We start from the raw sequence: 24,431 nt of genomic DNA, 5'->3' as shown, positions 1-24,431 counted from the left end.
ATACTGCTATAATAAACATGGTTGTGCTGGTGGCTTAATACAACTTTGTTTTGTGATCTTTTGGATAAATGCCTTTTGGATCATAAGGTAGTTCTATGTTTAGACTTTGAGGAACCTCCATACTGCTTTCCAGAGTGATTGAACAAGCTTACATCCCCATCATCAGTGTATTAGAGTTCCTTTTTGGGGCTGTATCCTTGCCAGGATTTTTTTCTCGATAATGTGGTGAGGTAGTTGTTTTGATTTGCAGTTCCTTTATGGCCAGAAATGTTGAGTATGCCTTCATGTGTCTATTGGCCATTTTTACTTCCTCTTCTGAGAGTTCTTTCTTTGTTATTAGCCCATTTATTAATTGAGCTGCTGGTTCTTTGAGGGTTTAACTTTTTGAGTTCTATGTATATTCTGGATATTAGGCCCTTGTCTGATGTATAGCAAAGAAAAATTTTCTCCCATTCTGTAGGCTTTCTTTTTAGCTTGATGTCTATGACCTTTGCCACGTAAAAACTTGAGTCTGGTGCTATGCCATTTACCACGTCTTCTGATTTGTTACATTTCTTAACCCAGTGATTTTAAATGACTCCAAACATTTTAAATTTCCTTAAGGTCCACATGAGATCAAAATCTAAAGGGAATCCATTGGCAGGAGAACATCTCCACAGATAATAAAAACATAGCTAAAATTGTTCATCAGTTCCCAACGATGGATTGCGAGCTCAACCTCTTGGGATTATGGGCTATGTTAAAAGACCATGCCACCACGCTCTGGATTCTTAGCTTCCAACAGCACTGTGTGCTCTTTGGGATCTGACTGGTAAAGTGACAAATTCTTGAACCTCAGCCCTTAACTGCCAGGGCCCACTGAACATCTGCCCCTTCAGATGTGGTCCAGCCCAGGCACACACACAAAAAGTTAGAGACATCTATAGAATCATGCTCAATGACCTGATGCTATTGTATATAAGATGTGATAGCCACTCATCCCTGCTTTCTGGGACCTCACATAACTGGACATAAAATCAAATGCATAATGGGATTCTGTGCAGCACATAAAAAGTAGAGTAGACTTTGACGGCCTTTGTAGACCAAAGACTGACTCTTGGCACTACCATGTATTAACTACATGATGCAAGTGTTCAGTTGACCCTCTCCACACCCATTTTACACATGTAAGGGTAAGAATGGAGCTCAACAAATACCTAGTTTGCAAAGTTACGACTCTTTTTCAACATTGTGTTTAAAATGGTAAGGCACTAGATAAGTAGACGTTGCTGCTGTCATCATGGCTCTGGTGTTCACGCTGCCATCATCAGTTATACATGCTGACCCTACTTTCTCCATCTCCCCCACTAAGCCCTTTCTGCTGCCTCACACTTCCCCTGTCAGCTTGGATGTCCAATAGAGTTACACAGCAAGGAATTTATGCAGTCTCAAAAAGAGAACAGATAGAGAGACAGAAGACATAGAGAATTTTTCTTCATCTCATTGCTACTGTTTATGCATCTTGAACACATAAGATCCTCATCCACCTTCTGATTTGTACTCAGATACCAACATCTAGATATGTGAGTTGTGGTATCTCTGGATAAATGTCAATGTCTAAAACTAGAAAGACTTAGCATTAGTACCAAATTCCAAATGGAGCCATTATATTGTTCAAAGCATAGTGCCAAATAGTAATATACACACATTCCCTATCAAACCAAATATACTACCAATTATGAAATACATCATTGTATATAAATACATAGCTGTACAAAATTCAACTATGACATATCACTAACAAAGAAGTATACTTTGTGACTGGAGATGTAGGTCAGTAGTACAATGTTTGCTTAAACTGTGTGAGGCCATGAATTTGATCCCAAGAAGAAAGGAAGGAGGAAGGATGGACAGAAGGAAATAGAAGGAAGGCGAAAGGGAATAAAGAAGAGAGAGAGAGGAGAAAGGAAGGAAGGAAGCAAGGAAGGAAGCAAGGAAGGAAGGAAGGAAAGGGAGGGAAATGGAGGAAGAGAAAGGGGGAAGGAAGGGGAAAAACACATTCTGATTTTAGAAATATTCAAATACTAAAATCTACATTTTAGAATCAATATGGGACAATAGAACATTTAACAAAACATTAAAAGTACAAAATATGGCTTTTAAGCTTGTTTCTCAGACTCCTGGGCTGATCTTGACAGCCATAAATAAATATTTGTTTAATAAATAAGTCTGTACATGAATAAATGAATTTTCGAACAGCTATATTACCATCTAAAGAGAAAATCATGCTAAATACTATAGTTAAATATTCATCATTTTGCCAACTATCCATTTAAAATTTACTTAAAAAGATAAATGTACTTCACTCTGAACAGTGTGCGGCTACTAAGTTGGAGACTTAGATCTAGTAATAGATTCCAAAATTATAGTGCCTACTTAATAGCCAGTTTCAAAGAAGATCCTATTTTTAAGTATGCAGTAATGAAGATCATGAAAGTGGGGTGCTTATTCAGGAACATCTGGCAGCATCCTCAGGGTGCACTTTAGGTTCCTATTAGCTGAGAGACAACATTGCCATCTTCAATAACTGGGAAGCAGATCCATTGAACAGTCCCCTCTTCCTTCTTCTGTGCCACAGTAAATTGGCTGTGCACTTTCAGATTCCTCCTGGAACTCAGCCAATCCCATTCATGGTGATGAAAATGGTGGCCAGAAAGTCATAGTCTCCAAAGAAGTTTCATTAGGAGAATTCAGCCTACTTCCTGCTTAGAGCAGGATTTCCCATGAATTGCTTTGCCTTTATGCATTACAGTAAAATGGGTGCAGCTCCTACCAGGTACTACAGAAGTAAGCACTACATACAATAACTATGAGATCAAAACTCTACAAGCAAAGGTGATTTAAAACTGAGATGCGGGCTGGGAATGTGACTTAGTGGTAGACTATATGCCTAGCATGCATGAGGCCCTGGGTTTGATTCCTTCTTACCACATAAATATAAAATTAAATTTTTTAATGAAAAATAACCATTAAATTAAAAAATAAACCCAGACACAATGTCTCTGGAGAAACATCTAGTGGGACCCTCTTGACTGAAAATCCCAGGCACTAGCTAAGCCTTCATCTGTTCTCGCACCTACACTCCCATTAGAGTTCTTCCTGGATGAAGGCAGCACTCTACCCACAGCTGTCAATTGTCAAAGTCTTTCAAGATGGAAAACAAAGGATCAAAGTTGATGAATCCTGTCATGTAAGTTTCCTTGACAGTGGAGAAATTGAAGAGGAAACGCAAGGCCCTTATCTTGAAAGGTAACTAAAGCAAAAAAGGGCTAGGGGTGTGGCTTAAGTGGTAGAACCCCCTTCCTAGCAAACACAAAGACCTGAGTTCTAACTCCATTCCTGTCAAAGCAAAATAAAACTAAACTACATTAAACAACAACAACAACAGATCATCTCAGCCTAAATGTCCTGTCCTTGGATCTTCCTCCAACCACCCACTCTCACCAGGCCCTTCTGTCCATAGCACTGTTGTAATTTTCTGCATTGCCTGTAACTCCATGAAAAATTCTATTTATTAGGTTAGTGAACTGAAACAGATAACATGAATAAACTAAAAGCACTAAAATGGCATCTCCATGAAAGCAAGAGAGTCTTAAGAAGAAGACCTTAACTAGCATTGTTAAATGTTCTTACAAAGTCTGAAGTAAAGATGATCATGAGGACAAGGATGGTGGTGGTGGTAACTATTGACTACTGAGAGGTGTGTGTGTGTGTGTGTGTGTGTGTGTGTGTGTGTGTGTGTGTGTGTGTGTGTGTGTGTGTGTGTGTGTGTGTGTGTGTGTGTGTGTGTGTGTGTGTGTGTGTGTGTGTGTGTGTGTGTGTGTGTGTGTGTGTGTGGTGTTTCCCATAAACCTGGAATAATGTCAAAGATCTTGCATAGGTTCTCTTTCTAAATCCTGACAAGATCTCTGTCTCCAGAGTATGCATTCATTCTCATTTTTTCAGAGAACAATGAGACTTGGGGAGATCAGCTACTGTATCTAGTATATGCTAGTTTTAATTTGTGTTTTCTATGTGTGCGAATGGATTTCCCCCAAATCCTGAAGCTGGAAAATGATGAAGCTGAGAGTCCAGTTTAGGTCTAAGTGAATCCAAAGTCTAGATTTATAACCACTCTTCTATACTTGCTCAGATGAGGACTAAGAATAACTGATTGAGATAGACACCCTCTCTGAAAAAATAACCAAAGCACAAAAAGGAAAACCCAAAATACGGCTCCAGTAGCTCAAACTCCAGTACCATCAAAGTTTGAAAAAAGAAAAGATTAGGCTAGTAATACAGTATCTACTGGTGACCTTGATAAGAGCTCTCTTTGGAAGCATCAGTGGCTTAGAATGTGATGTAAGTGAAGATAGTGACTTCAGACTTCAGATCTTCTTCAGTCATTTTGCTATGAGGTGTGAAAAAATAGGTGGTATCTAGACAGGATATAGAGTCTAAGGGAAGTCCATGTATACATTCCTGGGAATATGCAAGTAGAGAGAGAGAGAGATGAATGGTTTTTGAGAGAGTATCCCAAAGAGCAAATGGGTTCCCAGTGTGGTTAGAAGCACTGGGCTTCGATTAGAAGACTCACTTCACTCATAAAGGAATGAGGAGGAAACAGTGAGCGAAAACACAGGTCGCTTGGCAGATTCTATCACAAGAAATCAAATTGTTCTGACCAAAGAAGCAATCAAATTGCTTCTTTTTGTCAGCATTGTATAGGAGACTCAGAAGAAAACAATGAACATGACTGCATTCTGCCTTCTCGCTTCAACCAGTGTGCTTTACGAGACCTAAAAAAGTGCCTGAGTTTCATATCTTCAAGTTTTTTGTTGGTGATTTCTCTGTGTCACCTCAGCTCCCCAAGTATAGTACTGATGCTCCTAAATGCATTTATTTACAGAGAAAACATGTGCGTCAGATAAGCTTCATGCAGGCAGGAGTATTGATTCTTTATTCAGTGCTGTTGCCATGAGTTCATTGATAAAATCAACAGTATTAGTGATGACCTTAAGCAGAAACACATCTGATCCATTGATGAGAATGTTGTGACCGACCACAGGCCTGCAAGAATCTAAGTCTGTGTTTCTTCTAGAAGTAATAGGTCACTATTCTAATTCAGTGGAGGGTTTTTTTAAAAATGATTTTTAATTGTTATAAAAAAGATGATATGCAGAGAGGTTACAGTTGCATAAGTCAGGTAAAGAGTACATTTCTTTTCAGACACTGTCACCCCTTCCCTTGCTCTTACTCAGTTTTTCCCTCCCACCCTCACCTACAAGTTGTATAGTTCATTGTCAACATAGTGTCTAGTGAGTGCTACTGCTGCATTTGTTCACCCTTTGTCCCTCCATTCTGTGTGTGCAGCAGCTCTGTAGAACATAGTAATTATCAATAGTAAGAATCAACCCTGTTTCATTTTGTCTCTTTCTGAGGAGAATTATGGAAACAAACGACAAGGCTAGGGCAAGTCGCACCCAGCTTTCTGCAAGCTTTATGGGTCGCTTACTAGTGCTAGGATTCAATGAAAAATGTCTTAGGCAGAGAGCTGTTGGTTGGTTATCACTTTTATCCCTTAGGATCCATTGAACCTGCCTAAGAAGTCCAACATGCTGAGAGTGTACCCTCTCCCTTTGCTTCTGTCATCAAAGCTAGCTCACTAGAACCGAGGCAAAAGATGTGAGGAAAGACAAAGTTTCGTCATGTGTCTTCTTCTTACAGCTGAATCTGCAGCAAGAATTTGTGTACCAGTAGTGTTTTTTGGTTAAAAAAAAAAAAGAAGTATCAATAGAGGAATGGTACAAAGAGACACAGGGATGGGAAGGCCACCAAGAAAACTAATAAAACATGTAGCATCAGGCTGCCACCAGGGCTAAACAGAAGTTTTTCCACCCAGGAAACAAAGATCCTATGCAAAACATACTTGTTCTCCCTGAGGCTGCTGATAGACCAGAGCCAACCAGATGCTTCCTTTCCAAGTCATCTTCAGTGAACCTGACATCAGTGAACCTCCCATCACTCATTGCTTGAAGACTGTTCAGGGTGCTCCAATTCCCCAGTGTTTTCTACCTTCCATGGGAACAGCAGATGAGGTTCAAGAATAAGCAATCCATGGAAGTACTGCAGTAAGTGGGTCAGCATATACCGATGGAATAAGAATGGAAGGAAACAGGTCCTGGCCTGCCGCTGCTTCGCGTAGAGCTGACGCCTGAAAGTCACGAATCAGCTGAGATCAGGAATGGGACCACTTCCATGAGAAACCTCCAGCCGACCAAATGCTTAGACAGCAAGCACGTACCTGCAACCAAGGCCTGGAGTCATGGTGTGCTTTTGGATAATCAGCTGACTAACGGCTAGTTCTCACTCGTTCTAAGTAAGGTTTTGTTTCTAAAGGAACACAGAAGTACACGAAGTTAGTGTCTTACGTACCGAAGCAGTTTGAGGGGACCATGGAGGAAGACTGGTACTTCCCAGCATGTGCTGTCTCGCTGCCACTGACTAGTTTCCAGATGCTCAGTGAGGTCATGGCTCTGCCTAAGAGCCCCCTGGTACTATGCCCTTTCCTCCCAAGAACACCTGTGCCCATCCACACTGTGTTCTTAGCAAGTAGATAGCTCAAAAGTCTCTTCTACCTTCTTTTTCTTTTGTGGCAGTACTGAGATTTGAACTCGAGGCTTTGTGCTTGCTGGGCAAGTGCACTCACTACCAGTTAGTTGAGCCACATTCCTAGCAATCCCTCCCAACTTCTGAAGTGAGTGTAATATGAATAGGGCAAGCCTTGGACATTTACATCACATGTGGAAATCTGTCTTTGGTGCCCTTCAGGACACTTCCCTTCTGGGCCTTCAGTCCACTCCCTGTAGGGCACCTCACCAACACCTATCTTAAAAGATGTTAAGAGTCTCACGGGCTTTCCTGCCTGGGCTGGCTTTGAGCCATGATCCTCAGATCTCAGCTTCCTGAGTAGCTAGAATTGCAGCCGTGAGCCATGGGCTGGCTCCCAGTCACTCTTGATGCTCTCTCAGAAGCAATGAACTTGGCTGTCCCAGTGGGCACTAAAGAGGTAGTAAGATACCCTGAGGGACTCTTATTTGCAGTTTAACAAGATGTGTTGTGGAGATGAGGTATTAATCTATATCTCTATTGATACATTTATTATGGTGCATAGCAGTTACTGAAAAAGGCTTCTGTGTCCGTGGGCAGACTGCAACTTCTCTAGTTGCACAGCCTCAGGCTCTCTCATTTGTGTCCAGCCCCCTTTCTGCCAGCAATCACTCCGTGTTTATAGAATGATCAGATGGATGAATGGCAGCTCCTGGTGGGGCTGAAGGATACTGGTGGTGATGGGAAACAGTGTGGGTCAGGGTGGACAGACTTAGGGTTCCTCCAGCCCCTCCCGCTGTGGCTGTCTGCTCTGCCTGTCTTTAGAACTGAGTGCAGAGCTTACTGCCTGATGGGCAGGCATTCATGCTCCTATAGAATTTTCTCTCACAGACCCCGCTCATTAATTCAGTCTCTGGGGAGACCATCTGAGCTGCGGGCCACAAGGACAGGCCTGGCAGGGGGTCCCATTATAATCAAAGAAGAAATACCTCAGTGTTAACAAGACCTCCAGACACACCAGAAACAAAGTAACTGGAGGGATGGAGGGAAAACTGGCCATTTCTATTAGGCTCATTATGCAGGACTGGTAGCTGCATGCTTTCAAGAGAGGCTTGAAGAAAGGAGGAGAATACGGTTTATTGCTTTGTTTATCCCAGATATGTACACGATCATAGAAGCCAGGTCTGAGTAGCAAAGCCAGGGAAAAGATTCTCTTCATTCATAGAAATTGACAATGCAGCTGCCTTTGCTTTAAGACATAACTCCCAATTGCAACCAGAGCATTGGAATTGGTTATCCTAAACCAAAGATGTCAAGAGGAGCTCTTTCCTGCCTTAATGTTTCATCATTTCCCATGATTCTTACAAAAAGACACAGACCCCAGGGGAGTCCAGCACTCAGCCTCATATCTGCCACATCACAGACATCTTTTATAAGCAGTCACTGCGTCGATGATTCCATATAAACCATTCAATCTTCAAAATCAAAATTCCATATATCAACCTCCAACTTCCCACCATCTCAGGCCTTCCCATTATTTGTGTGTGTGGAGGTGGAGGGGAAGACTCCTTCATATAACCCCTCTAAACCCTGTATAATCCGACACCCACCACCTCACTCTCGGACCACCACACCACCTCACCACAGCCTCCAGGCAGTACCAAAATCCACATGTCTTCACCAAACACTACAGGTTACATCTCGATGTTTCATTGGCTTTCTCTATTCTTTGAGAACACATCCAAAAAGCTCAAGGTTTGAACCAGACTGCAAGTTCAAGGTTAAGTATCAGGCCAGGTGCTGGTAGCTCAAGCCTATAATCCTGGGCACTCAGGAGGCTAAGATCTGAGGATCTGGGTTCAAAGCCAGTCTAGGCAGAAAAGTCCTTGAGACTGTATCTCTAAGTAACCAGAAAAAAAGCCACAAGTGGAGGTATGGCTCAAATCATAGAATACCAGCCTAGAGGAAAAAAGCCAAGCAAGAGTGAAAGCCCTAATACTAGCACAAAAAAATTAATTAAATTAAAAATGAGACTTAAAGAAGTATAAAGATATCCCTCTTGGTCATCCAAAGCATGACAAGTCAAGATGTGGTAAAGACACCTGCACATCCATGTTCATTGCTGTACTAGTCACAACAGCCAAGTTAGGGAAATACCCCAGATGTCCCACAATGGGTGAGTTGATGAAGAAAATGTGGTACCTATACACAGTGGAATTTTACTCATCCATTAGAAAGAATAATATTAGTGTTGTATGAATAGAGAGAAGGCTAGCACTCCCCTGGACAAGGATGGAAGAGGCCCTTGGGCCTAACAACATGTATACGGTTAAGGCATTGCCACCTACTTTGTGGCATCTAAACATTGTTTTTCAAGAAAATGTGGTATATATACACAATGGAATTCTATACCTCCATCAGAAAGAATGACATTGCCCCATTTGTTAGGAAATGGAAAGCCCAAAGAAACATAGATCCCATGGTTTCCCTTATTTGCAATAACTAGTATATGTCTGGGACAAGCAGAAAAGGTCAGATAAGATGATGTCAAGTGAAATGAATCCCAAGATAGGGACAAAAGTGGTTTTTTCTTTCTTACTATTGTTTCTAATGTCATTTATAAGATACCATGTGCTTTTTTTGTTGCTTTGTATGTCCTTCCCCCACAGTATAACCCCAGTTTTCACTGTATTTGATGTTGGTATAATTTGGGGAAGGGAAGGGAAAAAACAAAATGCTTAAATAGGGATACAGGTTGACCCATGGCAACAATGAGATGTACAAGACACTATGTTGAAAAACAAACTTTACAATACTCATTACCTTACTCATGTAACTGTAACCTCTCCGTACAGTATTTTCATAATAAAACCCTTATTTAAAAAAAATAATATTATGTCATTTGCAGGGAAATGGATCGACCTTGAACAAACCATGTTAAGTGAGGAAAACCAAGCTCAGAGAGACAAATGGCATGATTTCTCTCATATGTATAAGCTAGACCTAAAATATAACTCTGCATGATACATACTCAGGGCTCAATGCATTTACCGAAATAAACTGACAAAAGGAAGGTAGACTTAGGTGAGGAAACAAAAGGCATAACTCCTTTGAACAACTAACATACTACTTACCAAAATGAATACCAGGAAGTGAGAACATGTTTTGGGGGTAGGTAAAAGGGGCACAGGAACAGAAGAAGCGTGAGCAAGTGTAGACATTATATCCAATGTACATTATGTAAAAAGTGAACCATGTAACTAGAAGGTAGGGGACAAAAGGAAGAACACAGGGGAGAAGAAAGGAAGGAGTAACCTTTATCAAGAAGCATTGTACTTACAACCTGACTTACAGAATTGTTACCTCTTTATACAACTACTCAATAAGGATTGTTTAGTGGGACTTCAAGAAGTGTAAAGTTAGCTACAATTTAAAACTGCCCAGAGTAGAAGCCATCCTGTGGAGAAGACAGGGATGGGTCCCGGGATGAAGGAATCAAGCACAGAGAGTAGGCCCAGTGGCACATTGGCATCCTGAGGGCTTTTTCCTTCTGCCCTTAGTTGCTATGGTAACAGACACCATGAGCGCTGGCTTGGAACGTGACTAGAGCTCCAGCAGCCTCATTTACACACACATACCCTGCCTTAGACCCTGTCTTTGTCACTTTGTGTGGGAAGTGACATTTTCAACAATGTCCGGCTCCCCATCATTCTCAAGTCCATAGTGGCACTCTAAAAAAAAAAAATCTTCACTCTTCTCTGCCCAGGTCCCAGAAACCCAAACTTCCTTCCCAATACCAGGCATGGAATGCTGGGAAACATGGAAACCTTAAAACATCAGATCAGGCAGGATGCTGCCTCCAGCAAACCACATTCTCCAGAATGTACAGAGAAAGTAATGAGAGCATCAAAACAATGTTTACTGGAAATAGGACAGCAAGGGCCAACTGCCCTCTCTCCACTGGTGGCTTTTCCCTGTGTGCCCATCACCCCCAGACACACTGCCCCTGCCATCTTGGCAGGGCTCTGTGTTTGTCATACCATTCAGACAGTGGCTGTTGTCAGTATGGAAACACACCAAACACACAGACACCCTCTCCTTTATGTAAGCAAGCGGGGTTTGCATTCACTAAATCATTGAAAGAAGGAAGCTTGTAAAGAATTTAAAAGAGAAGACAAAGATTTTACATTCAACCTCTTTGGCTTCACAGTGAGGAAAATGTGTATATTGATCAAGCGGTCATTTTTTTTTCTTTTGTTAATCTTTAACCAATTTATACACCATGGTCCCCACATCAGACAGACTTGATAAACAGTTTCTGCATTTAAATAACACAGAACATGTGGACTGGTAGTTGTATTAGGATATATTATAAATCCATGTATTCATGCTCTTTATAAAGCATAATCATGCTCACTCTCTTTCGAATATCATTTCAAGCAATGGGTGAAAGGAAGGAAGAAAGAGAGCTAAATGAGCCAGGGTTTGTGGTTACATGGTAAAGGCAGAGATAACCAAAATTCAACATACTTCCCACCACAAGATTATTAGAGAGCAGCATACAAGGTAGAGGTAAGAGCTCAGGTGTTAAACTCTGACAGACCCAGTTTCATGACAGACCAGGTGTGCATGTAGGTAACTGTGGGCAAATGAAGCTCTGGGGGGCCTCCGTTTCCTCATTCCAAAAGCAACGACAATCATTTTGGCTGTGTCTTTGGATTACGAAGAGGAGGACATGACATAATGACTCTAAAGCTCTTGGCACTATGTATTCATAGTCAATAAATAACAAGAAGAAAATACTTACAATGGTTTTTAAATATACCCTCAAATTCTTTGACATTCCTCCCCTTCCTGAATTTAATCAATCCCACTGCTGCCTAAATGTAGGCGAAGCTTAGTGGTTCACATCTAATAAAAAAGATGTTGCTCAACATTGAGATTCCACCTCACCCCAGTTAGAATGGCTATAATCAAGAACTCCAATAACAACAGATGCTGGAGGGGATGTGGCCAGAAGGGAAACTTACTGCATTGCTGGTGGGAGTGTAAACTTGTTCAACCACTTTGGAAAGCAGTATGGAGGTTCCTCAAAAGACTCCACATAGAGCTTCCCTATGACCCAGCTTTTGGGCATTTACCCGAATGATCACAAACAAAACCATACTAAAGCTACCAGCACAACTATGTTAATTGCAGCATTATTTACCAAAGCTAAGATATGGAACCAACCCAGATGCCCCTCAGTAGATGAATATATATAGATAGATAGATAGATGTATAGATAGATAGATAGATAGATAGATAGATAGATAGATAGATAGATAGATAGATAGATAGAAATTCTCTGCCTCCATCAGAAAGAATGACATTGCCCCATTTGTTAGGAAATGGAAAGGCTTGGAAAAAATTATATTAAGTGAAGTAAGCCAGGCCCAAAGAAACATAGGTCCGTGGTTTCCCTTATTTGCCATAACTAGTATATATCTGGGACAAGCAGGAAAGGGTCAAAAGCTATGTACATATGACCAGATAAGCAAAATGTTAAGCAAAATGAACCCCAAGATAGGGACACAAGTGGTTTTTTCTTTCTTGCTATTGTTCCTAATGCATTTATAATGTACCATGTGATTTTTTTGTTTCTTTGTATGTTCCTCCCTCATGGTATAACCCCTGTTTTGACTGTATTTGATGTCAGTGCCCTGTATATACACTTCTCTAGCTTGCGGAGGGAAAGGGAAAAAACAAAATGCTTAAATAGGGATACAGGTTGACCCATGGTAACAATGAGATGTACAAGACACTATGTTGAAAAACTAACTTTACAATTTAGGCAGAGGGAGGAGAGAGAGGGGGAGAGGGGTAGTTGCAGAGGTGGGAGGGAAGGGAGGGTAGGGGAAAAACAAAGGAGGTGGTAACAATGCTTGATAGGCAATGTACTCATTACCTTACTCATGTAACTGTAACCCCTCTGTACAGTATCTTTACAATAAAAACGTATTTTTAAAAAAGATGTTGCCGTAATAGTGTCTGAGTATACCATAAGGTATTATTGCAATCTATATTTTACCCAGGAGAATGCTAAGCAGGCTCACAGAGGTTAAGTGATTTGCCCAAGTTCCTATGGTAGTATGACCCAAATGTCTCTCTCCTCAAATCTTGTTGTTCCCATTCAAATCCCCAGGGAGATACTATGAGGTTGTTGGCCCCTAAGGAGTGATTAGGTCCTGAGACCCTCTTGATGGTATCAGTGTCTTTATAAAAAAAAGGTCTCAAGAGAGACACCTCACTTCTTTCATCAAGTGAGGACATAGTCAGAAGTCGTCATCTGTGGGCTAGAAAATGGGCCATTAAATCTGCTTGTACTAGGACCCTGTCTTTTCAGGCCTAAAAGAAGCAAGAAACAGCCAGGCGTCAGTGGCGCATGCCTGTAATCCTAGCTACTCAGGAGGCTGAGATCTGGGGATCACAGTTCACAGCCAACTTGGGCAGGAAGGTCCATGAGATCATGTGCCTCCACTCCTCTTTAATCTGGTTTAAGAATGCTGAGAATACCGGACCTTGAATACTGAAAGTCTATGAGAGATCCCGGAGGAAGGGAGTCTGCTATGGGTCACCCTCCTGATCATCTGGGAGGGTCATGGATGCTTCTCCAGAGAGGCTGAGCAGATGCTCATCCCAACACCCCAGTTGGGACCCCTGTAAGCCTAAGTGGACAAACTCCTAGCACCCTCGGCATACTCCAGCACTCTTCGAAGAGTCGTTCATTTACCCTACATAGCAAACCTAGGATGTACTGGCTATAATTCTTCCATCCTACAGATGACAAGACCAAGACTCAGAGACATGAGGCAGCTTGTCCAAATCAGTCACTACTAACTACATAATGCACCTCAATTTAAAAAAATATATGGCCTTAATCAACAGCCTGACTCCCTTCTTTTCCACTGGAGTGGTAGGACCAGCTCTGGATCCCAGGTCCTCCCTCACTGAGATCCGACATTGTACAGACTGTGACGTCTTGCCATGAATCAAGGTTAAATGGCTGTCACCAGCACTTAATCTCCTATCAGGTGGTCATAGAGACATTCATGCTCCACCAGATCTCCCCTCACGACTTCCCATTTGGCTCCAAATACAAAGCATAGAAATGAATGCCTTTGACCCAAAGCAATACTGTCAACAGTAACATCCAGGAGCTGACCCAGGCTGATCCATGGTTAAAAGGGGTAAAAGTAGATGGTATCCAGTTAACAATAAATTCACAAAAATCTTTTGATCTCTAAGCTTTTCCTCACCATTTTTCTGCATTGTTTGGTGCCTGCCTTCTTGTCTCCCATGACAGAGAAGGTGAATGCTCAATTGTCAAATATCAGACTTGACACCCAGCATCTGTATACAGCCTGTCGGGATCATGTCACATTAAAGTCAGTCAGTTCCACTATGTTATTGTTGTCCCGCTAAAATACTTGGTGTATTGTAACTCTGGGGACCTCCATGTCTGTCTGTACATATGAAACTTCTTTTCTCACTAATAACAGTGTTGCTAGATTACATGTCAGAATTACAAATATGAACACTTCAAGCCGATCAACAAAGATCAAAGGTCTCCGTTACCCAAGCATATCTCATTGTCTCTTCCTGTATCTTCCTTTTTAAACTGAAAAAAATGCTAGGTGTGGTCATTTCAGAAGGAGAAGAAATTGAGGCTTCTCTGTAGAAGACATAGCAAATGAGAACAGAATGAAGTGAGAATGTGGTAGGGACAAAGGAAGTAAAGAAGAAAGGGAGGAATGAAGGGAAAGTGCCTATTATCCTCTTACTATACATAGTGGAAAATCTTATGTTTTCTTCCTCAATGCCATTTTCCACCCTTCCATTCTGCTTCCAATTTCCCTCCATGGAAAGAAGGAAGTGATTGAACAAAAGTATTAGCAGAACGAAAACTAGAATTCCTTTCAGTCTAATCACTCCCTAACATGGCTCTCTCAAGCTCTAATGCCCACCCTCTTACACTTCTGAACCTACAGATGGCAGAGGAAGAAGACACAATCTGGCAATAGCTGTCATCCTCAACCCCTTTCCTTCCATCTTAAGTGGAGGATTATAAAGTCCTCCATTTTCAATGGCACTTAAGAGAAAGGAAACCAATCTCAAACTTTGTCCATAAACCACAAATAAATTTTCTAGAGAGTAACACCAGCAGCTTTCCCCCGAGAGGAGCCAGGGGACCAGAAACCAGGAGTAGATGGGCTCCTAGACTTCCATTATTAGTATGGACAGAAACCAGCCAGGGAGTGTAACAAACACGGTAGACTTTCCCAATGCCACATTCAAGTGGATTCCATAACCAAGCCATGCAGAGTTGAGCTGCTAACCAATTCTGACCCTATCTGAGCCACTCAACCATTACCCTTTATAAAAAGAACCTGAGTTTTTAAAAAGAGACTCAGATTTTCTCACCTTTCTGCTTGTGCCAAGAGAAGTGAAACCTCCTAATTATCTGTCAGTAAACTGCTCTCTCTCTCTCTCTCTCTCTCTCTCTCTCTCTCTCTCTCTCTCTCTCTCTCTCTCTCTTTCCCTCCCCCTCCCCCCTTCCTCCTTCCTTCCCTTCACCCTCACTTTGTGCTGGTCCTGGGGCTTGAACTAGGGCCTGGACACTGCTCTTGAGCTTCTTTGCTTAAGGCTACTGCTCTACCAGTTGAGCCACTGCTCTCCGTCAGCTTTTTGATGGTTAATTGAGGATAAGAGTATCACAGATTTTCCTGCCTGGGCTGACATTGAACCACAATCCTCATATCTCAACCTTCTGAGTAGGTAGAATTACAGGCATGAGTCACTAGAACCTGGCTCTCTCCTCTCTCTTTCTTTCTCCCTATCCCTCTTCCTCTCCTGCTCCCTCTCCCATCCTCCTATTGACTAAAAGTAAAATGGAGCTTACTAGTTCACTGTACAATATTAATTTGCATTGTATCTCAGCTCCAGGGGAAGGTGCACAACTGGGGACAAGACTCTGTGTGTGTGTGTGTGTGTGTGTGTGTGTGTGTTCATACTGGGGCTTGAACTCAGGAACCTAGTGCTATTCCTGACCTTTGTCACTCAAAGCTAAACCTCTACTACTTGAGCCACAGATCCACTTCTGATTTCTTGCTCGTTAATTGGAAATAAGAGGCTCACAGACTTCCCTGCCCAGGCTGGCTTCAAACTTTGATCCTCATACCTCAGCTTCCTGAATAGCTAGTACTGCAGACATGAGCCCCCAGTATCCAGCCAAGACTGTATTTTTTAATGCACCTGATTCCAGAGAACACCAAAGCCCAGCCTACTCAGCATGCATTCCAGCCAGTGATTGCTGGGATTGGCAAAGCAATGATGACGTTTCCTTAGACCCCAGTGGAAAAAAAGTCTAAGCTAAATCTTGGCCCAGAAACTCTTTGGACCATCATTCCTCTGTACTTTCTAGGATAATTATGGTGATTTGGGTACATTATCAATCTCATTTGGAAAGCAGTCTGGCTGAAATTGGATAGCACATCAAAAATAGATGGTTTTCTTTCTAGAAAATCTATACTAAGTTAATGTGTGTTTGGAAACAGATTAATAAAAACAGCCCCTTCAGACACTAAGTATATATGGAATCCATTCACATTGAATCTCCTTCCAGCCAGGACCTGGCTGCTCAAGTCCTGGGACATGAAGAAGACGGTTTGTACAAGTACAACCTGCTGAAAACAACCGGTGGCTTGGGACTGGCCAATCATAGGAGACACAGTTTCCTCTAAAACACCCAGAGAAAATTTTAAGATATACCTTCTTCTTAGAAGAAATGGGAAACTGTGGACAAAGGCCCTAGAAGGAAGGAGAACATGAGGGAAAATGCTCTGAACGAAAGCATCAAAAGGCCTAGGTTGGGCCCCATTCTGTCTGCAGCTTTGGACCTCAAACAAGGTATCTATCCTTCCAGCCTTTCAACTTACCATCTGTAAGTCCTAATATCTACAAAACCAGGGTTCCTTAAAGGGCAATGAAATCATTTGTAAAAAGTGTTCTGTAAGCTGAGAGGTGCTTTATGCAAACACACTTGCACACACACACACACACACACACACACACACACACACACACACACACACAGGAAAAGCCTCTCTGGAATTCTGTGTTAAAAGCAGTCACTAAAAACTGCAGCTTTCTTTTAAACAATCCATCTCTAGTTCTGTGGTTTTGCTTCTTTCTTGAGTGGACACAAGTATCTAAAAATAGCTGCCCAGCCAGAGCTGCTGTGGTCCATCAGTAACAGAACGCTGATCATATCTTTGTCAGGCTACCTGAGCCCACCACCCATCTCCACCTTACTTCTTCCCCTTTAGCCTTCTCACTCCTGGTAAACAGGGGAGGAAAGGACAAAAACGGGACACTGAGGCCTGAGAATAGGTGACATCAGTGTCCTTTCTGAAAGTGGATTACTTAAAATTTATCTTCTCTTCTCCTTCTTTGCACCTGGGCATCTGTAGTCAGAGACGGCCTGGAATTTCCATGATTCTCAGAGCCTTGACTCCTCTTGGATCCATTCATTGATTCATTCATTCAATAAAGGACTGCTAAGTTCCTTACTGGGTGCCAGGCACTTCGTGGGGCACTGGGAGTATGACAATGAACCTGACAGGCTAAGTCCCTGCACATGGTGGAGTTCACATGCTAGCATCAAGTGTGACACAGAAGAAAGAATATTCCAGATCACTGAGGAAAACTGCAAGCACAAAGATCCCTGAGGCAGAGACTAGGATGATTTATTTGAGAAAGAAAAAAAAAAAGCCAAGTGGCTCCAAGGTCACTTGCAGGAATAGAGAAAGCCAGAGAAAAGGTGATGTAGAAAGCCCCTTTCCAACACAGATAGACAACGAAGCCCAGACAAGCTGTGAGCTGCCCAGAGTCACACAGCGAACTATTTCCACCGATCATTCTAAAGCCTAACTCTTCAGCCGTCAAATCCAGACTTGCTTAACCCTATATTGATCTGTCTGCCTCAAGCCATAGGAAGACTCTTTGCTGCTCTCATTAATGTTTAAAAGCTCTGAACCTCAACAACAACAACAAAAGCAAGCCAGCCCACATTTTAAGCAGAGAGGGATTGCTTTTGACTTAAGTTGCATGTAAATTCTGCTGTGACAGCTAAGACTTAGCACCAATCTACGTCTGTGCAGGTGCTCCCCAAACAGTCCTCCTATTTGTGGAAGGCTGGCTTCTCTAACTAGGGAGAAAGGACGTAGCTCACCAGAGTCTAATCGCTTTATATTTAGGTCTTTTTTTTTTTTTTTTGCACCTCCACCTCTTGATAGTGCTCTGTTTAATTCACCCAAGTGCAATCAAAGCCAATCTGTTCTAAAACTACCTTCATCTGATGCCTTTAAATTGACAGGTAATGTAGCTGTGAGCAAAACATCATAATTACAACTTCCTTCCTCAACCTAAGGGTTGTCTGTTAACAGCAAAATCCTGTAGTCCCTGTAATGTGAACTATCCTTCACTTTTCCCATTGCTATGCTACATTCCCCTTCTTCATCCTGGTGTGTGAACCTCAACCCACACCCACAGTCTAGCCACAGGATGGTGCCTTGGCTAAATGGGTAAGTGGAGAAAGGAGCAAAGAGGTAAGTCACTGCCTTCTTCCTCCTCACTTTTCCCATTCCCCTCTCCTTCTAACTCTTTCCACTTCTTTCTCTTTCCTTTTCCCTCCTCCAACAAATTTTTTCTAGTCTGGGGACTTTGGAAGACCAGAGACAAACTAGAAGAGAGCTTAAGAGCCTAGATAGTAGCCCATTATACCCCACCAAACAGGATCAAAAGGATAGCCCTAAGATGTTTGTAAAGTGTATTAAAATACACAAAGCATTAGACTGGTAAGTGGTGCACAATTCCATCCAGGCGTGAGACACACCACCCACTCCCCACCCTCCTCCTGCCCCCATGGCCTAGCCAGGACATGACTGTCACCTCCATCTTCAGGATGGCTCGTGTGAAATCCCATCACCTCACTGAAAGGCAGCTTAGTGTCCTGATGGCAAGTGAGCGTTAGATGGGACAATAATGAAATCAAGTAAGTATTGTAAAAATAACTATGAAGTAATACACATGAAGCATCTGGTGAGCTTCTGCACTCACTGTTGTTTTTAGTGTGTGTGTGTGTGTGTGTGTGTGTGTGTGTGTGTGTGGTGCCAGAGTCAGGGATGGAACTGAGCTCTTGCTCAGCTTTTTCCACTCCTGGCTGCTGCTCTACCACTTGAACCACATCTCTAGTCCAGTATATTTGCTGATCGGGGATGGAGTCTTGCAGACTTTTCTAGCCTGGGCTGATTCCAAACCAAGATCCTGCATCTCAGATTCCTCAGGGAACCATGACAAGGCTCGGAGGTCTTTTTTATAATAGCCCTGAGGGCTGTAACTGTAGCTGTTCCCGGCCCACTTTTCTTCACTGTGTCAGGCTAGAAAGTATGAGAGATTCATGTGCAGGCATCCCTGGGACATGAAGATATACACTGATGATCCACCCGGAGTGGATTTGAAAAGCTCCAGCCTGCTTCACAAGGTAAGTCCCACGGTGATCCCTCTACCAGAGGCCCTGGAAGCTCTCCTTAGATGGCCACCCCTGACACACCCTGGACACACTTGGGCCATCTCCCACTCAGCCAGTCCTCGGCTGCACACCTGCATTTTCTCTACCATGGCCCTGACCTGGTGGCCCGCCCAGTTGTTCCAAATGGTGACCACTCTTCATTCACACACCACCTATGCATTTCATGTCCTTTATAGCTCAGACTCCATCCACTTCTCCATCCCCTGTGGCTACCATCCCCGCCCTTACACCACTGCATATGGTCTGACATAAAAAGAAGACCAACCTGGCGCTGGTTTTGAAATGTACTTCAGATCACAGCACTCTTCTTCAGGGCTTAAAATAAAGACTATGCTCTCCCTCCCCTCCCTACCCCTCCCCACACACACCCCACCCCAAACCCCATCTACTTCCAACACTAGGGCTTTAGAATCTGTTCCTATGCATCTCCTATTCATGTCTCAAAACACACAGGCTCCCTTGGTTTCTGCTCCAATCATGGGAACCTCCTTTTATTTCCTGACATACACCTACTCTTTCTGCCCCAGATCCTTTGCACTTGCTGACTCCTCTTCTGTAAATACTTCCTCTTCTCATTGGACAAATGACTCATACTTACTTCTCAGAGAAGCCTTTCCTGACCATCCCTTCCTTGGTCTTTGTCTATGCCTTTGATCAGACGTTCTTAAAACTTCATTGAAGCTGTCCACTAGTGGCTCGTGCCTGTAATGCTAGCCATTCAGGGGGCTGAGATCTCAGGACCATGGTTTGAAGCCAACCCTGGGCAAGAAAGTCTGTGAGATTTTTAGCTCCAGTTAACCAGCAAAAGGCCAAAAGTGGACCTATGGCTCTCTAGCCTTGAGTGAGACAGCGAAGGGACAGTGGCGCAGTCCCTGAGTTCAAGCCCCAGTATGGGCACACACACACACACACACACACACACACACACACACACACACACCCCTGATACTTATGGAACATACATCAATTTTTCCATGCAATGATTGATTTAGATGTCTCTCCAGCCATAAATTCCAAAAAGTCAAAACTTTCCTCTTTGCTGTTCTGACTGCATTTCCAGTGCCCAGGACTGTGCGGCTGTGAAGTTAAGATTTAACAAATACATTCTGAAGGGATCAGAAATAAAAACACAATGTCTATATTTCCAGACACTGAGAGACAGACAAAAATAGCAGGTTAAGGTCGCATTTAAAGTGTCCACAAAACATCTCAGTGTTTCACAAGGACAGCCCTCAATTTCAATAGCCAGTCAGTTCATAAGACATTTTCCTCCACCTCTCAGGTTTCCTGGCTCCAGTCTGCAGAAGAAAAGAAATGCACTCACAAAGAAAAGTAAACACACACACACACACCGCAAATAAACAAATTTCAAACTGCAGTACGCACAGAGCTAATGCCTGGCCCAATTCAGTGGTCAGCAGAGCTAAGGGAGCATCTTTATAGTGTATTCCTCTCACAACTGGACGCAGGATTTCAACTTGGTCTGACGCCCTACCGGGTCCCTAGGAGGAACCTGTGTGCTGCTTTCAGGCTCTGTGACTCACGTTAGGTACACAGTCGCTCCCTGTTGCTGGGGGGCGGAAGGAGGACACGGTTTCACTTGGGTAGAAGCATGTCCACCATGCCACTGCTTGGGTGGCCACGCTGCCCGGCCCTTCCCTTTCCCTTTCCAGCCACGCCCTTCCCCACAATCTCTCCCCACCCTCTTCTACTCCAACCTAAGCCAAACTAGCTGCCTGGTTTAGGAATAAGATTGAGCCAAGACTGGAGAGGCCCTGTGGGCTTCATTATTCTGTGTTGCTCTAGGAGAAAGGGCCATGGGGGGGGGGGGGGGGGGAGACAGCTGCGGTGTGAGACCTGAGTCTCACTTGCTGCTGGGAAACCTTCCCCCCTGAGGACACCCAGGGCGTGTGCTGCTGCTCCTCCAGGTCCGGGGAGGGGCGACACCCCACCCATCTGCCAGAGAGACAAAGATCACCAGAAACAAAGGACACACGTACACACACAGACACGCTTGCACACCCCAAATCAGAAGCAAATACCCAGACTGGGTGCGATTTCCAACGAAACAGCCGGCTTGGTGTGTCTTTAAATAGGATTTGAAAGGATCCGGGAAGGACAAATGAACGTGTGCTCGTGGCAGGCAGGCAGGCCGGCCGGCAGGCGCGAACTGGGTTCCGAACCCACGCTGCCTCCGCCCTGGTCCCACTGCGCTGCGGTTCCCGGGCGCCTTTCCCAGCCCCAGGACACAAGCCCGGCCCGGCCCGCCCGCCACCAAGACCCAAAGCGCTTCGATTCGTGGAAGCGCACACTCTCAGGACAGCAGATCGGGGGCGCGGAGGGGGGCAAGGACGTCCCCCCAAGTCAGAAATACCAACCTTTAGGATCCCAGTTCACCTGTTTCCTTGGTGTCTCGATTGGAAATTTCATTGCTCCAGTTGCCCAAAAGGGGGAGGAAATGACAAGAAATCCAAACAACAACCACAATAATAATAATAATGATAATTAATAAGAATAAAAGTCCACACGCTTTCCCCGGGAGTCCAGGGAAACAATTTCCCAGGATCTGGGAGCCTTGGGGCGGGGTGGCGTGCGGAGAAAGGCCGGCAGGTGTGGCGGGGAGCCCTGGGGTAGGAAAGGAGCGGGGAGAGACGGCTTGGGGTGTTTGGACGGGCGGCGTGTGGGGTGGGGGCGGCCGGCTGCAGCCCAATGGGTGAGAGAAAAAGTACGGGTGGGCGAGGGATGGATGGAAGGCTGGCGACGGGAGAGCCAATCTGCGTCGCCAGAGCCGTGTGGGCCGGGGGAGGGGGGAGTGGAGGCCGGGCGGGAAGGCCGGGGCTGGGGAGAAGCCCACCGCAGTGTCACTGGGGCCGGGAAGGCGTGAACGCACGCACACGCGCGCACACACACACACACACACTCGGACCCGCGCCCCAGCAGAGCACGTCAGCGCACACGCCCCACCCTAAACCAGACACCCTCCCCCCCCCCCGCCGCCCCCACCCCTCACACACTCTCCCCACCCCTCGAAAGCCATTGGACAGAAAGCCTGGCAAGGCGCGCGCGGAGGGAACCCGGCGACCACCCGGTGGCGCGCGGCAGGTGCAGTGCGCGCGCGCGCGCGCAGAAGACCCAAGCGCCCCCTCCAGGGCTGCGCGCCGCGGAGCCCCCAACGCCCCCACCCACCCCAACGCCGGTCCACCACCCCGACGCCTGGCCCCAGGGTGCGGGCGGCGGCGGGGGGCCGGGCGGGGCGAGGAGTGAGGATGCGCGGCTACTCACTGGCTGATCGGGGCGGACTCCGCAGAGTTGCAGCCGGAGACACGCTTGGCTGCCCGGAGCCTCTGCGGGAGGCGCGGGAAGGGCCCCGGCGCCCCGCCGCAGACCTCGGCCTGGGGGCGGGCGGGAGGGGGGGTGACCTCTTCTCACCACTCTCCACCTTGAGCACCCTCTCCTCTTGTCACTTCATTTTTGTTTTACTCCAGTCCTCTTCCCGTGCCTGCTGAGCCCCGAACCCACGGCCCCACCGCACTCTGAGGAAGCCAGTGCCAGCCATGCGTCTTTTGTTCTGGGACCGCTCCGTCGCCTGCGGTCACCCCCATCCGGGACGCCAGCTCCCCGGGCGCTGCTTTGGTTCCCTTCCCCAGCTACCTGCAGCCCGACTGGGGCTCCCGGCCCGGAGAGACTGGGGAGGGGGGCCGGAGAGAGGCGCCTGGCCCCGGAGGAAAAGAGTTGCCAAGGCCGGGCAGCCCGGGGAAGCTGTGGCCCATCACCGGCAGGTGCAAAGAGGTCCCACGTGGCCAGAAAGAGGCTAAAGCTGGTGCATCGCTGCCCCGGCCACCACCCTGCCCTGCCCGCTGCCCCTGCCGGAAACCCTACAGGGGTTTGTGGTGGAAGCTGCATCTCCAGAAAAACCACATCGTCCCGAGGTGCCCTTGGATGGGCAAGTATCAAGATGAGCGGTGCTTACTAATTCCCTGGGTGCCTTGTACAGTATAGATGTTCAGGAAATACTTAGACAGGAAGCTCTTTAGGTCCATAGCCTAGCTTACAGATTTTTAAAATTCATTGTTCATTTTACACATTTATAGAGAGAGATCCCTTGTTTCCCCTCTATGTATGTACATGCATATGTTCATTGTGTTTATATACATGTACATATGTGTGTATATACATATAGATGTATGTATATGTATTATGCCAAACCTGTCCTACTTACTAGGTGCTGGCTACATAGCACAGAAGATAGACAGGGACCTTTCCTCCTGGGATGACCTCAGGTTTGCTATACTGTTGCCTTTACCTATGGAAGAGAAAGCAAACCAAGCTGGATAGATGTAGTTAAAATCATTAATTAATTCATTAATTAAACCCTCCTCTCTGAATTGCATGAACTCACAGGTACCTTCAGGCCTCTGGGGAGCCCTGGATCAGCAAAGTCTTTTTCATCACCAATCCCCCTCTAGCACACCCATGGAGATCCACTGTGGTGTGTGGGAAATGATGGGAAAGTGCTTTGTCACTTACTCCACAGGCAGCCCAGGCTTGAGCCCTGAGTTCTCTGTAGATGCTGTTCAAGCAAAACTGGTACCCATGGCATTGGTTCTGCTCTTACTGCTCAGAGCTTTGGGAGGGGTCCCCAGGTTCATCAGAGCTACTTTCTTGGGACTCAGTTTCCCTGTTTTATGTCTTTTGGTCTAGAGGAAGACTATAGGTTAGACATAGAAATGAGAGAAACAGAATTTCTGCTTCTCCCATCTGTGTACCCCCAGGGACTTGAGTATGTATGGAAAGTCAGTTCCGAAGCCCAGGGACAGTGCTTGTGAGAAGCATTTTCAAGCCCTACCCTGCCTTCTCTAAAACTGCTCACCAGAACTGGGCTTCGGTCCAGTGACTGCGATGAAACATTCTTACCCCTGTCAATCAGAGCTGTGTCGGCAGGGAAAGACACTTTCTCTCCCGGCCCTCCTAGGTAGAGTAGGCAAAGACAGAGCTTATTGAATACCCCTTCACCTTATTTCTCCTCCACCCATCTTCCTACATGTCCTTGAAGAAACTCCCACTGACCTCCTTTTACTGATAAGAACTCGGCTCAGGAGGATAATTTAAAATAAAAAAAAAAAACAAAAAAACAAAAAACTTCCAAAGTTGCAACATGGAGATTCAAACCCAA

At 44.9% G+C, this 24,431-nt stretch overlaps 1 protein-coding gene and 1 non-coding gene across 3 annotated transcripts in view; one reads left to right on the top strand and one right to left on the bottom strand.

The window, feature by feature from the left end:
- The window catches only part of Kcnk10 (potassium two pore domain channel subfamily K member 10), a 129,640-nt gene extending 106,084 nt beyond the window's left edge, over positions 1-23,556 (bottom strand). Inside the window, exon 1 of one of the 2 annotated variants that reach the window (XM_070028411.1) lies at positions 23,478-23,556. In XM_070028411.1, the coding sequence (XP_069884512.1) occupies position 23,478 (1 nt within the window). In that variant the 5' untranslated portion in view covers positions 23,479-23,556. Of the gene's footprint in view, positions 1-21,636; positions 21,723-23,477 lie in introns of those variants that run through there. The other variant, XM_070028410.1, reaches the window with a different exon arrangement.
- On the top strand, positions 8,876-9,001 carry LOC138835351 (U6atac minor spliceosomal RNA). The gene has a single exon (XR_011374560.1). It is a non-coding gene; the product is annotated as a U6atac minor spliceosomal RNA (small nuclear RNA).
- Positions 23,557-24,431: the final 875 nt, after the last annotated feature.

The sequence above is a fragment of the Dipodomys merriami genome, unplaced genomic scaffold (genome assembly GCF_024711535.1).
Source record: "Dipodomys merriami isolate MVZ:Mamm:240054 unplaced genomic scaffold, mDipMer1.0.p SCAF_1, whole genome shotgun sequence".
Taxonomy (NCBI): domain Eukaryota; kingdom Metazoa; phylum Chordata; class Mammalia; order Rodentia; family Heteromyidae; genus Dipodomys; species Dipodomys merriami.
The sequence above is the reverse complement of the archived record's forward strand: the minus strand, read 5'-3'. Positions and strand labels throughout refer to the sequence as shown.